Consider the following 14853-nt stretch of genomic DNA (forward strand, 5'->3'; position numbering starts at 1 on the left):
GAGAGGCTGGGTCTGGAGTAGCTGCTGGGAGCGCTTTGAGAGGGCTTCCGGCACAGACCCTGTATACTCCAGTACAGCATGTGGAATGGCAATATGGGCCCAATCCAGAGCCCGTTGAAATCAACAGGAGTCTTGCTACTGGTCTCCCCTCCTGTTGCCTTCACTGTCTCGTTTGTCTGCTTCTCCCTGGTGCCCATCTTCATGCTCATGCACCGGGGCCTGCAAAGCCACCTTCCCGACCTCATGCAAATCCCCGCTTAAGTCTCACTTTTTCCATGCCACCTGCAAGAAATTAGCCAGATGAGCCATTCATTTGTTTAAAATACAGAAACCCAATCACCCTTACCCGGCCATGCTGCATAATTGCATTACCGTAGTGCTGTTAACCCTTGCCAGTCCTGACTCTTTCCCTTCCCTCCTGTCTTTTTACCCCCTTTTATTAAAGTTATAGCATTAATAGCAGCGGCACCTAGAGCAGTGGTTCTCAAAGCCGGTCCGTCGCTTGTTCAAGGAAAGCCCCTGGCGGGCCGGGCCGGTTTGTTTACCTGCCGTGTTCGCAGGTTCGGCCGATCGCGGCTCCCACTGGCTGTGGTTCGCCGCTCCAGGCCAATGGGGGCTGCGGGAAGCGGCACGGGCTGAGGGATGTGCTGGCCGCCCTTCCTGCAGCCGCCATTGGCCTGGAGCGGCGAACTGTGGCCAGTTTGAGCCGCAATCGGCCTAACCTACGGACGTGTCAGGTAAACAAACCATCCTGGCCCGCCAGGGGCTTTCCCCGAACAAGCGGCGGACCAGCTTTGAGAACCACTGACCTAGAGCCTGCAACTGAGAAGGGGCCCGTCTTCTGTGGGCGCTGTACACGCACTGCAAGAGACAGCCCCAAAGAGCTTACAGACAGGATGGAGAGACTAAAACCAGAGAGACGAAGTGACTTGCCCAAGGCTATGCAGTGAGTCACTGGCAGTACTGGGAATAGCGCTCAGATCACCTGGTTCCTAGTCCAGTGCTCGAAGCATGGCACCATACTGATGTTAGCTTGTAAATTTCATGGGGTAGGGATCTTTGGTCAGATCCCCAGTTGTCTCAATTGGAGTCGCTCAATTGAGACGGATTTACACCAGCTGTGGGTCCGGCCTGCTTGCTGTCTGTGCTGGGCGATGGTTAGCACACAATTCTGGGCGCTGTAAGAAATGATCCGTACCAACAGCACTTCTCTTTGCAGTTTATGACGCACAACATCAGCGCGGAGCAGGCGTGGCTGCTGAAAATGATGGAGCGGGGGATGATTTCCAACTTGATGCGCCCTTCCTCCTGGTCCTGGGGCCCCTGAGTGGGGGCGACGCTGTGCGATGTTCCAGGAGCTGTTGCTCCATGCACCAGTGTTGGGCCACCGTTGGCCTTTATTCTTTGTTGTTGTTCGGTACTGTATCTGACAGGGCAGGCGTTATCCTGTTCTGTACCTGGTGGGCAATAAGCCATGGTCCTTCGGTGTTGGACTGCAGGGCCTTTGCCCTGATGGCCTGCGACGTTCACCTCTAATCACTGATCCATGGTTTCCTTGGTGGAGGAGGAAGAATGTCATATGGTGCTTCCCACACCTTTTGGAAACAGCCCTCCCTGCTTTGCCTGCTAGTCACTTGTTGTAACCCTTGAGTTGAGAGGTTAAGGCCCCCCAATGGGGCACTGAGGGGTGATCTTAAGCCAGGTCCCTTACAGTTCTCAGCCCCTTTCTCCGGAGCCTCAAGTGAGAAGGAGCTGGTCCCGCTGGCTTGGAGAAGGACTCTGCTGACCTCCCAGAGGATCCGGCATCTCAGGTGATCTTTGAAACGTTGGGGAAAGTTATTGGCAGCGGGACCATGCTGATGAGTTTTTCTGTTTGGAAATAAAGACAGAACTGGTTCTAAGCGGGCCTGGGAGTGTCTCTGATCGGCACCAGGGCTGTAGGGAGGGGTTGTCTGGAGGGGACTAACGTGGATGACTGTACGCAGTGTCGCTACAAACTCTTCACTGCTCCTGGAGCTACAGTTACTGCCCCCCTTCTCTGCACACTCTGGATGGCTTTGCTTGACCCTCCCAACCTGCCATGACTGCATAGCCACCCCCCGTCCCATTGCTCACCCTGCGGAGCTGGGAAGCTGGGGGCCCGGTATCATTTTTTGCCAGAATTCCTCCTTGCTTCAAATCTCACCTGTAACACTCCTGTGCAGGGTTAGCCCACGACTGGCTCGGACACCAAAGTCCCACCTACTGGCTCTCAGCCTCCCACTTACTGCTTCCTTCCACCCTCCCCTCCAGGCCTCCACCCCCACCCCACACTTTTCTCTGCCTCCTTCCAGTGCTCCCTCAGTGCCACGTTCACCTTTCCCCATGCCCAGTACAGCTTCCACACCCTGCTCGCTCAGCTTTCTCCAGCCCCCCGTCCCGGCCTCACTAGAAGGCCTTGCCTATGTGGGGAAGGTTTCTTGGTGTAACCTGTCCTAAGGGGTGAGTTTAAACTGATACAGTGATCCCAGTATCCGCCGGCATGGACACTTTGATTTGGGTACAGCTATATAACCGGTAGACGAAGCCTTAGCCTCCTCCGTCCCCTCCCTGCACCTCATGTGCAGCGCTCTCTGTGCGGCTATCTACGCTCCTTTTTGCCTTGGTAACTTTCTTGGCTTTGACCCTGCTCCATCTCCCCCCCGGCATGTCTCTGCATCTCACTTTGTGCAGCGTTAGCTTTCTTCTTTTCGGTTCTACTCCCCGGCAAGCCAAGTCTACCCCGTATACATTGAACTGAAATGTGTCACCCCGGTGAGTCAGGGCGATTCAAAACGAAACCAAAAGGGGGGAAGGTGCCCTGTGTCGGGGGTGAGGGGGAGGAGCCTGAGAGGTTTGCTGCTAAGCTGGGTTTGGGGAAGAAGTCGCTGGTAGGCAGATGGAACAGGCCAAGAATTGCTAAGCGGAGGATTCGGACTCCTCCAATGCACGCCGGCAGAGCTGAGTCAATCTGCCAGCGCTGGAGCAGGGGAGGTGGGGATCCGTCAGCAAATGACGGGATGTGTTTTATTTTGATCGGTTTAAGCAGTGGCTCCAGGTTTGGCTCGCTGCGAGGGCCCCACAGAAACAAAGGCAAGGGTGCAGAACAAGAGTTCATCTCGCCTTTATTCGAGATGCGATCTCAGTACGTCCTCTTCCCTGGGCAACAACTTCTTCCACCATGCTCCTGTGCTCCCCCTCTACCCAATGAAGCGGCATGCCCGCAGTGGCTCTGTCCACAGGCCACTCCCCCGTGGCTTATAACTCTCTGCTTGTACGTGGTTTATTGCACAGTGGAGACGGGGTAAACGACAGAAGGGCTTTATTTGAATAAACAGCACTAGGGAGGTAACCTCCCTATGAAACGTAGCCCGGGATGAGCGAGGAATTCCTGCCATAGCTGGGGAGTTCCCACTGTCAGGGAGAGGGTAGAACCCAGGAAAACGTGTGATTGTCATTGTTGGAGGCCAAGAATAGGGCAAATACATCCGACGTGGGAAGCTTCTCCTCTAACTTAGCGCTACTGCGTTCGTATCAGAAGGTCACAGGTCAAATCCCTTGTAGTGTTCCTCGCTAGAGGCCAGATTCAAAGCCCATGGAAGTCAATGAGAATATTTCCACTGATTTCCATGGGCTCTGGATCAGACCCTAGGGAAGAAATTCACCCCTGAAACGTGGTCACCAGCAGCAGAGGCATAGAGAAGGCGCGAGCAGCCTCCCCTCTCCCTGCGCTAGCCCGAGTGCCGGTGTAGGGCTGAATATATAATATCATAGTAGTAATAATGAATCTGACCCATCTCCGCATCCTCTGTAGAGCCGCCCACCTCCACAACTGAGCACTGCAGAAACAGACACAGCATGGTCTGCTGCTCTGGGGCGTTGCCGGGACACCCAGCCCCCCAACACTGCCATAATAGACCAGAACCATACAGGGGAGACCCCTCTTTCCCCCCCCCCCAGGCCACAGTGACCCAGGTGGTGCCTTCCCTCCCACTCGGCCCTCGCTGTGGGGAAGAACTGCAGCGAGCGGTCAGGCAGACGTTCCAGCCGGTCAGAGCACCTGCAGAAGCAGCCAAGGCAGAGACCTTTGACCATTCAGATCACGTTCTCGAGTTTGAACGGAACTTGCTCTGGTCTGTGCTGACTGGCTCTTTGCTCCAATCCTCTCCCTCCCGCACCATCCGTTCCCCTCAGCTTCATTCCACACCTGCCCCTCTTTCTCCCTTCTCCTCTCGTTCCCCTTCCCCGCCATGTCCCTTTGCTCTTCTGATCCCCTTCCAATTCAAACGACACACACACAAATCAAAGCCATGTCCTTGTTCCCTCTGCTTGTGTGTTAGCCCCCTTCCTCCGCCTTGTGTGTACCCTGGCTATTTAGATTGCAAGCTCTTTAGGACTGGCCCGGTCTGCTACACGGTACAACGCCTAACACAGCGGGGTCCTGTGCTCGGTTGGTCCTTAGGCATAAACATGATTAATAATAATAAGGACCTGTGCGTGAGCCCTCCCCTGGCATTCTGGGATAATGCAATTAAAGAGCAGTGTGATGGCTCAGTTTGAAGGAACACCCTGAAACACACGACTAAATGATCTCAAAGGGACGTGTTGCTGCATCACTTCTGTCACAAGGAGCGCTGCCGCGTTTGGCCTCCAAGTGGCAGGATTGTTCATTCTCTTCTCAGACCCTAAGGATAGGTGAGGTGATAAGAACAGGAGAACTTGTGGCACCTTAGAGACTAACAAATTTATTAGAGCATAAGCTTTCATGGACTACAGCCCACTTCTTCGGATGCAAACTAATAAATTTGTTAGTCTCTAAGGTGCCACAAGTACTCCTGTTCTTTTTGCGGATACAGACTAACACGGCTGCTACTCTGAAACCTGTGAGGTGATAAGTGTTCTCAAGGAGGAAAAGGCCTTACCATTGATAGACAATGCAGGATCTGGAAGAGTGTGGGCTAGTAGTTAGCACACGCAATGCTCAGCGAGGGCTCCTGGGTTCTGTTCCTAGCTCTGCCATTGATGTTCTGAGTAAGTCGCATAACCTCTGAGCCTTGACCATAGAATATCAGAGCTGGAAGGGACCTCAGGAGGTCACCTAGTCCAACCCCCTGCTCAAAGCAGGGCCAATCCCCAGACAGATTTTTGCCCCTGATCCCTAAATGGCCCCCTCAAGGATAGAGCTCACAATCCTGGGTTTAGCAGGCCAATGCTCAAACCACTGAACTATCCCTCCCGCTCTTTGATCTAGACTACAAAGTTTTGCCAGCATAGCTGTGACAGCCAAGAGTGTGGGGAAAAAATCGCACATACCCAACTGTGATAGCTATACCGGCAAACGTCCTGGTGACAACGGAATGCTGCTGAAAACATCATTTATGTTGTTCGGGGGAGTAGTTTAACTATGCTGGCAAAAAAATTCCTTTTGCTGGGATAAGCTGTGTCTTGTCTTGGGGGCTCGGACAGTCTATCCATGCCAATACAGCAGTTGTATAGCATTTGGAGTGTAGACAAGCCCTCAGCAAAAGTGGGGATAATGACACTTCTCTGTTTCACAGGGGGCTTGTGATCATTTTGACTCATCTACATGGGGGCCTCCAGGAAATTGACCTAAACTGTGAATTTGAAGTGGATTAGTTAAACCGCATTAAACCCCCGTGTGAACAACCTCATTCAGAATTAATGTGGCCTTAATTTGTTTTAGTTAATTTTTTTAATGGGGTTTAATGCGGTTTAACTAATTCACTTCAAATTCACACCTTTAGTTAATTCGGATTAATGTTTCTGGATGTCTCCGGGTAGAAAAACCTTTAGTTAATATTTGCAAAATGCTTTGAAATCTGTCAGTGAAGTCCTCGGACAGGGTATATGTATATCAGGATAGGAGGAAATGGTCTGAACCCAGCACTGCCAGGCCTGACTTTCGACTCTTCCCAAGAATCAGCATCCGAGAAGGCAATGTCTTAATGCTGGCATGGCCAGAGCTGCTCTATCCTGGTACAAATCACATCTGTAGGGCTGTCCAGGATTGGGGGAATGGAAGAAGGAGGAAGGACATCTAACATCCTGGGGGCAGAAAGCATGAGATGAAGAGCCCACAACTTGGCCAACAGCTGTAGATCCATCTGAACAAGCAGCAGTGTTTAACAAAGGATGAGCCCAATGCTTTGTGCCCTCAGCACCATCCCAGCCAGGTGAAAGCTCCCATGTGCAAATCCACACCAGCAGTTCCCTTACGACTGGGTCACTTCCCAGTCCCACCCAGCGTGTTTTGCTCCCTGTACATGCCTGGCACCCTCATACTCATTTCTGGCAGACCTCTGCTCTGCTTGAGTTGGGAGCATTGTGTATGGCCGGTATAATCTCCCCCACTCCTGTAGTCTGTATGGTACGGCGGGCAGGCAGAGGTTGTGAGCGTAAACCCAGTGCCAACACCGGATGCACCTAGTGCATTCAGATGTATTAGTGTGTGGGATGGATGCCTTTTCTCTCCCAGGAAAGATGAGTTCCAAAGGGGTGGGGTTCCCTTTTTACTCCATGTTAAGACGAGGCATCAAATGATTGCTCTGACAGGACCCAGGCGCCTCTGGGCTTCTTGCCCATGAGGTCATGTTTTCCTGTGACTTCCTCTTCTTTACAAGCAACTGAACGGAAGAGTGTTGTTCTCAGAGCACGTCTCAGAGCCGACTTGTTTTCAGTTTCACTTCCCCATCCTCCCTTTGTCATTGGGAACAGGTTCTGGGCACTGGTGGTCCGGTGAGAGTCCTGCTAGAATCTTTCATTTTCACGTATGGTTCTTTCCACCGCATGGTCACCTCCTGAAGATGTTCGGGAGAGAAGCTCTCTCTTTTTCAACCTGTTTTGTGCAGTCTTTGGCCACGCTTTTCCTGTCGCAGTTAATGGCCAGCAGCCTCAACCCCTGTGTGGAGGTACGTGATCTCTAAATAACCAAATCCTTTTGTTTCTCAAGAGCAGCTTTCCCTAGCCTGTGAAATGTGTGTCTCTGATGTGCTGGGTGCTCATCTTCCTGTGGGGTGTATTGTCTTTTGCCAGCAGTATTCCGCAGCTTTGCAGAAAGCATACGCCACCATGGAAACCAGCTCCCAGCACAGAAAAAGTGGCTTTGACCTATTGTAGCTTTGTTTCCCTTTGCTTGGTATTGCTAAGGTGCAGTTATTAACCCCAGGAGAAGCCAATGGATCCCATTCTCCTACAGCAATAGACTCAGGCCATGCCTACGCTACAAAATTAAGTCGACCTAACTTACATCAGCATACAGCTGCTGTAGTAATTACATTGCTTGTGCGTGTTTGCTCTTTATTCCCTGTGTCGGCGGTGCGAGTCCTCACCAGGAGCACTTGTATCGATTGTACAGTCAGCGTGGGGCGTTGTGGAAGGGCTGCTGAAAGCCAGTAACAGTCGACATAAGCAACGCGGTGTCTACCCTGATGCTGCGTCGACCCAACTACATCAACCTTGATTTGACGCTGCTCGCAGAAGTGGAGTTATTAAGTCGGCGTAGCAGTGCAGGTGTGCTGGTGGGAGTGAAATTTAAGGGTGAACACTTCCATAGTTAGGTTGACATAAGCTGTCTTGGGTTGACCTAACTCTGCAGTGCAGACCAGACCTCAGACCCTGTGGTATTACTACTGCAAGCTGTGATATTTTAGGCTGTTACTGTAATATGTCGCAGAGTTGTTTTTGCAGCCACTGGTCAGCAATTTGATGCTGAGTTCGTTGTTTCCAGACATCACCGTTATAAATAAACGAGCTTTATAAGAAATAAAGTTAAATATTCTGTAAGAATTAAGTTTAATGCTGATTTAGGATTATTACTGTCTGAGAGTATATCTGTTCCCTGGTGTATTACCAACGTCACATAGAATCTGGTCTTTAAAAGCTCTGGTCCAGATTTGCCTCTGATATAAATAGGCACAATTCAGAGGACTTGCACCTGGTTACACTTGCAGTTATATTGGTTATTGGTTTGGGAAGCAGAAATGCTATTACAAGAATAGATGCAGATGCTTGGACTGTACATGATGTTGCTTCCGGTTGCTCAGTGCGGCCCAGAGGATCTGTCTGTTACAGAGATATTTAGCCTGCAAGCTATAGCTTTCTGATGGTTTAACTTTCCGGCACTTTGTGGAATCTAGATGTTGATCTGTGGATTGGCTCTGTGAATATTGCAGGAGACCACCAACATAACTTACAGATGCATGGAGTTGAACCTCTCTGGAGTTCCAGATGAAATCCCACCTTCCACCCAGAACTTGGATCTGAGTTTCAACCCACTGGAGTCACTGACCTCAAATTATTTCTCAGCAGTTCCTGCACTGAGGTTTCTGGACCTCACTAGGTATGGAACCTTTCACATTGATGTTGTCCTACTGGATGCAGACAGGGCTTTTGATTCACATTGATTGATCCTGTTTCCGACTCACCAGTGCACTGACATAGGGAAAGGCACTGTTATTTTTGCTCTTGTGTCTGTGTGGCTCAAAGGGTGGTTCTGGCTAAAAAGAGTTCTAATCCTGCACCATAATTGAGGCTCATGCCCAGTGCTATCACAATGATGCTGTTCTAAGGTGCAGCTCCTGCACTTCATTTCACTGGTGTGTGCCCAGGCAGAAGCTCTGAAAAGTTGATTGTGCAGAGGGTAGCACCTTCTTACTAAAAGGATCTGCTCCCTGGGTGCGTTCTGCTTTACTACTTCTGTTAGACTGTCAGAGACAACTCCGCTAAGAGACAATGGGCTGGAGTCCATTTCTTCTCGTGCATCAGCAGCAGAGTTGTTTCCTGAGTTCCAGTCAGCGACCCCTTGTTTTGACAGCACATGGGCAGTAAAGCAGTTGCACGGGCGTCACTGAGGACATAATCTGGAGGCGATGGGGTGTCACAGAAGTAAGTGAAGCCCATATTTGTCTTACACAACCTGCATTATGTTGTGCACAAGATAGATAGTACCCAGTGCAAGTTTCATGTGGCGTTTGGTGGGCTGCAGGTGAAGAAATAGGCATCTTTTTAGTGGTAAATAGGGCATGTTTGAGCCTGGAGATCACCTAGAGACAGTAAATGTGGAGACCCAGTGACACCACTCCTACAGAGCTGAACTGCACTTTAAAGATTCAGTGGGAGTGGTGAATTATATTAATAATAATAATGATTTCTATTATTTACATAAAGGCATTGGTACCTGTGGCACTCTCCAGACACATCACAAGAAAAGCTCCCCACCCCACAGAGCTTGCGCGGTAATTAAGACCATGTACTTACTGGCACATCTCCGCTGATGATGGAATTCTCTCCAGCTCCGATGGCCCATTTCAGACCCTACACCCGCTAGAGGCTCACATGAGATCTGAGCTGTAGTTTTAAGTGCTGCCTTTGGCCTCACATGAGGGAGGGTGGTGAAGCACTGGAATGCGTTCCCTAGGGAGGTGGTGGAGTCTCCTTCCTTGGAGGTTTTTAATGCCCGGCTTGACAAAGCCCTGGCTGGGATGATTTAGTTGGGAATTGGTCCTGCTTTGAGCAGGGGGTTGGACTAGATGACCTCTTGAGGTCCCTTCCAACCCTGATATTCTATGATTCTATGATACCGGTTCTGGGATTAACTCCGCTCTGAGCATAAGAGAAATCCGACACCGGGGCTGAGCAATTGCTGAATGCTGCTGTGCTTGTCGAGGATATTCCCTTTTAAGTTCAGATAGCTGCTTACGGGGCCTGTCCACAGGTGCTGGAACTAGGGGTGCTGGGGGGTTTAAATAGGGTTTACAGTTTGGTTCAATGGCTCTCAGCACTCCCACTACAAAAAATTGTTCCTGTGCCCGTCTCCCTCCAGCCCAATGAGTTGTTTCAGGGCTGATCTACGCTGATAACATACCTGGGCATTGCTACGTCTCTCAGGGGAGTGGAAAATCCACCCCTCTGCGAAACAGAAATGCCAGCTGACCCCCGGGGTAGGTCAACGGAAAAATTCTTCCATCAGCCCAGGGCTTCTCTCCTCTTGAGCTCGCCTGCAGCACAGGCGCGTCAATGCAGCAGTTCAAGTGTAGACACTGTCTGTGCCAATGGGAGGGGTTCTCCCGTCGGCGTAATTAATCCACTTCCCCAAGAGGCGGTAGCTATGTCAACGGGAGAATTCTTCCATCGACCTACCGCTGTCTGAGGTCAGCTGAACTACGGCGCTCGGGGGTGGATGGTTCCCACCCCTGAGTGACGTAGCTGGGTCAGTCCAATGTAGACCAGTCCATAGCTACTGCCACCCGGTGAGGCGTATGAACTACAGCGACAGGAAAACCCCTCCCGTTTGTAGTGAGTGTCTACACTGGAGCGCAGGAGCATTTTAAGTATAGACCGAGCCGCAGCATGAAGGTTTTGAGGTTCAGGGTAGAACGCTGTATCCCTGCACGCGAATCCCTCACTAACTCTCATTGCCTAGAGGAGCAGTCGGCCTTTCCTTCCTCTCCGGATGTTAGGAGCTGAAGCTGTGTTCCAAGTTGTTCTAGGGAAAGTTTCCTTTAGGCAGTGTTGCCTAGTGGATGGAGCATTAGACGAGATCAGGGTTCTATTTCCAGCTTTGCCACTGGCCTGCTGGGAGACCAAAGGCAAGTCATGTCACCGCTTTGTGCCTCAGTTTCCCCATCTGTAAAATGGAGGTAATGATACTGTCCTCCTTTGTAAAGTGCTTTGAGATAGATCTATGGATGTAAAACACTATAGGAGAGCAAGATAGTATTATTATTGTAGAATGGGTATCCAACATGGGGTTTGAACCCCACTAGACCTTAGACATTCAGGGTGAGGTTCCCTAGGGGAGGTTCGCATGTAACCCATACTAGGAGTATGTGGGTTATTTTCCACATTTCATGCCTGAATCACGTAAGAGGTTTATGAGTCTGCTACGGCTTCCCGCTGTGGTGTTTTTAGTCTGTTCGTTTAAGTGATAGAGGATCATGCTTTTAGCACTGAAGGTTCTGGGTTCAAATCCTGCAGACTGCCCCAAGCAGATCCAGCCACATACAACATTCCGCACCATGATGTAGATTTAGGGTCTTCCCATGGCTTGTTGGTAACTCTGCGGCACTCTTCTGAGTTTAAGGTTTCCTTTCCTTCCAGAAACGAAGGTTGAGATTGTCAGAGCTGCCTGAGGAAAGTGAGTCAAGCTCCCATGAAAATGAAATGGAATGAAGTACCCAGATCGCCTAGGTGCCTTGTAGAAGCTCAGCCTCTGTTTTAAAGCCTTTTGGTGGTGATGAAACCCTGGAATGTCAATGGGTGCTTTTGATTAGGACTGAGAGGCGGTAAAGGAAGCCTGCACTCTGCCTCACCGTAGACAGCTCTGTAAATCCCTTGCTTTCAAATTTAATTCCAGATTTAGGCAGGGCAGAAGAGATGTGAGAGACGTCTTCTCTGTGTCAGCATTCATTTCCTTTCTGCTAAGCTGATTTCTTTCTGCCTGGTTGGGCAGGTCTGCATCTCTGGGCGATAATGTTGTGTTCACACATAGATCTGGTGTGATAATATTGCCCTGGGTTTGATAAGGTTGTGTCTGCAAAGCTGCCTAGCTTGGTAATGCTCCTGCACCTGGCATAATGACACGGCGTCTGCACCCAGCGCAGTAACGCAGTACCCATGTGCATGTGACAGAAGTGATAATGCTTCATGTATATTGTTCTCTTTTCTTGCGTAACAGATGTCACATCCAGACAATTGAAGACTATGCTTTTGAGGATCTTCCTAACTTGCTCACCTTGATTCTGACTGCAAATCCCCTCTGGCACCTGGGACCAAAAGCCTTCTATAGTTTGACATCCCTGCAGAAGCTGGTAGCTGTGGAAGACAACATATCCTCGCTAGCTGACCTGCCCATTGGACATTTACATACTCTGCAGGAGCTGAATGTGGCCACGAACAATGTAGACTCTTTGAAGCTCCCCAAATATTTCTCCAACCTGACGTTTCTCCGATTCCTGAGCCTTCAATCGAACAAGATCTCATCTATCTCCATAGGAGACCTGGATGTTTTGCAAGGAGAGAAGGGGCTCAACCTAACATTAGTGCTGTCTAGCAATGATATAAAATATATTCAGCCAGGCTCCTTTGAGGGGATTCATCTTCATGAGCTGTCTCTGAGGGCTTGTTTTGAGAACACCAATGTTATGAAGGCTTGCATCCAAGGCCTTGCTGGCTTACAGGTCCACAGACTAGTGCTTGGAGAGTTCAGGAACATTCAGAGAGTGGAGGACTTCAGTAATGGGCTCCTGGATGGACTGTGTCTGGTGCAGCTGCAGGAGTTTGTGTTCATTTGCTTCAAGAGGTTTAATAATGGCACAGACACTCTCTTCGACTGCCTGGTCAACACCTCCACTGTTCGGCTGGTGGATCTCTACCTCGACCAGGTGTCAGCAGTCCCGACTGCCTCCAGAATACACCAGCTGGAATGCAAGACCTGCAAGTTCAGTGAGGTGCCTGCCCTGAAGCTGTCCTCCTTCAAAGAGCTGAGACTGCTTCGGATCACCAAGAGCAAATACCTCACTGGCTTCCAGCAGAAATTTGTGGATCTGGATAACCTGGAGATCCTGGATCTGAGTGAGAACCGGCTCAGCTTCATCAAATGCTGCTCCTTTCACCTGGGTGGGACTCCAAAGTTGAAGCACTTGAACTTGAGCTTCAACTCCATAATCAGCGTATCCGAAGGCTTGCCGCTCCATGAGCTGGTATCTCTGGACTTTCAGCACTCAAAGCTGGATAATCTTGGCACTGTCCCTGTCTTCATCTCCCTTGGGAAACTCATCTACCTTGATATTTCCTACACCAACACTCACGTCGAGTCCCAGTATGTGTTCTGTGGCTTAGCGTCCCTGCAAGTGCTCAAGATGGCCGGCAACTCCTTTAAGGACAACAACCTGGGCGACAGCTTCAAGAACCTGACCCAGCTGCTCACCCTGGATGTTTCCAGCTGTAAAGTGATACAGGTGTCTCTGAGCACATTTTCTTCCCTTGGTAAATTGCAGACGCTAAACATCAGTCACAACAAGTTGCTGACTTTTGACCACCCAGCCTACAAGCCTCTCCAGGCCCTCACTGTCCTGGACTTTAGCAGCAACCAGCTGACTGTCTTGACAGAAAACGCTCAGGAGAGCCTGCCGAGCAGCTTGGTCCACCTGGACCTCTCTTACAACCTGTTCGTCTGCTCCTGCAACCACCTGAGTTTCCTGAAGTGGGCCCAGGAGCACGGGGAGCTTCTCCGGAGCACCGAGCTGATGGTCTGCATCAGCCCTGAGCATCTGAAGAATGCGAGTGTGCTGAACTTTGACCTCTCCTCCTGCCAACTCAGTGCCGTTCTGGTGGCCGTCTATGTGGGCACGGCCCTCGCCGGAGCTGTGTTCTTGTTCCTCATTTACAAATACTACTTCAACCTGTACTACGGGCTGGTGCTGCTCAGCGGGTGCAGGCGGTACGCGGACAGGGGCGACACCTACGACGCCTTTGTCATCCACTCCAGCAAGGACATTGAGTGGGTGAGAAAGGAGCTGGTTGAGACCTTGGAGCGGGGAGTGCCCCCCTTCCACCTCTGCCTCCACTACCGGGACTTCACGCCAGGGGTGCCCATCGCCTCCAACATCATCCACGAAGGCTTCCTGAGCAGCAGGAAAGTCATCGCCGTCATCTCCAACCACTTCATGGAGAGCAAGTGGTGCAGCTTTGAGTTTGAGATCGCCCAGTCCTGGCAGTTCATGGAGGGCAGAGCTGGCATCATCCTGATTGTCCTGGAGGAAGTGGATAAGGTGCTGCTGAGGCGTAAGCTGGGGCTGTCCCGCTACCTGAAGAGGAACACCTACCTCGAGTGGAAGGACAGGGAAATAAGCAGGCACCTCTTCTGGAGGCAGCTGAGAACGGCCTTGCTAGATGGCAAAACAGAACCAGGAAGGGGGGGAAACTAATGGGAACCAACGATGATGGTGCGTCCCCGTTCCTTGCTCTCTCTGCCTGGCCCTGACTGAAAGCTGGGATTGAGGAGCTGGGTCTCCAGGAGTTGTTTCCTTTGGAGCTGGAGGAATTTAATTCTCCTGAAGTACGAGAGTGGGGAACCAGCGAAACCCTAGGCCAGGGGTGGACAAACGTTTTGGCCCAAGGGCCACATCTGGGTATGGAAATTGTATGGTGGGCCATGAATGCCCATGAAATTGGGGGTTGGGGTGTGGCTGGGGGTGAGGGCTCTGGCTGGAGGATGTGGGTTCTGGGGTGGTGCCAGAAATGAGTTCAGGGTGCAGGAAGGGGCTCTGGGCTGGGGCAGGAGTGCGGGTGTGGAGGTGAGCTCTGGGGTGCAGGAGGGTGGGACGGAGGGGTTCAGAGGGCGAGAGGAGGATCAGGGATGGGGAAGGGGTTGGGGCACGGGAGAGGGTCAGGGGTGCAGGCTCCGGGCGGCACTTAACTCAAGCAACTCCTGGAAGCAGCAGCATGTCCCCCCTTTGGTTCCTACGCGGAGGCGCGGCCAGGCAGCTCTGCGTGCTGCCTCGTCCGCAGGCGCCGCCCCTGCTGCTCCCATTCACCCAGTTTGCTGGCCAATGGGAGCTGCGGGGGTGGTGCTTGGGGCAGGGGCAGCGTGTGGAGACCCCTGGCTGCCCCTACGCATAGGAACTAGAGGGGGGATGTGCTGCTGCTTCTGGGAGCCTCGTGGAGCAAGCCCCCGACCCTGCTCTCCGGCAGGAGCTCGAGGGCTGGATTCAAACATCTGAAGGGCCGGATGCAGCCCCCAGGCCGTAGTTTGCCCTCCCCTGCTCTAGGCCCTTTGTTCAGCAGCCTCCTCTAAGGGAGAGCTTGCGAACTAAG

General features: G+C 51.5%; 2 protein-coding genes across 10 annotated transcripts in view; both read left to right on the top strand.

Annotated features, from left to right (window-relative positions):
* LOC101931032 (CMP-N-acetylneuraminate-beta-galactosamide-alpha-2,3-sialyltransferase 4-like) overlaps positions 1-1901 on the top strand; it is a 33886-nt gene extending 31985 nt beyond the window's left edge. For all 9 annotated transcript variants that reach the window (XM_065572434.1, XM_065572433.1, XM_065572441.1 and 6 more), the window contains one exon: positions 1220-1901. In XM_065572434.1, coding sequence (XP_065428506.1) covers positions 1220-1327 — 108 coding nt within the window. In that variant the 3' untranslated portion in view covers positions 1328-1901. The remainder of the gene's footprint in view (positions 1-1219) is intronic.
* Positions 1902-6700: 4799 nt separating this feature from the next.
* Positions 6701-14107, top strand: TLR4 (toll like receptor 4). The gene is made up of 3 exons (XM_005301387.5): positions 6701-6947; positions 8211-8377; positions 11714-14107. The coding sequence occupies exons 1-3, from the start codon at positions 6843-6845 to the stop codon at positions 13962-13964; spliced, it is 2523 nt and encodes an 840-aa protein (XP_005301444.2). The 5' UTR covers positions 6701-6842; the 3' UTR covers positions 13965-14107.
* Positions 14108-14853: the final 746 nt, after the last annotated feature.

The sequence above is a fragment of the Chrysemys picta genome, chromosome 18 (genome assembly GCF_011386835.1).
Source record: "Chrysemys picta bellii isolate R12L10 chromosome 18, ASM1138683v2, whole genome shotgun sequence".
Taxonomy (NCBI): domain Eukaryota; kingdom Metazoa; phylum Chordata; order Testudines; family Emydidae; genus Chrysemys; species Chrysemys picta.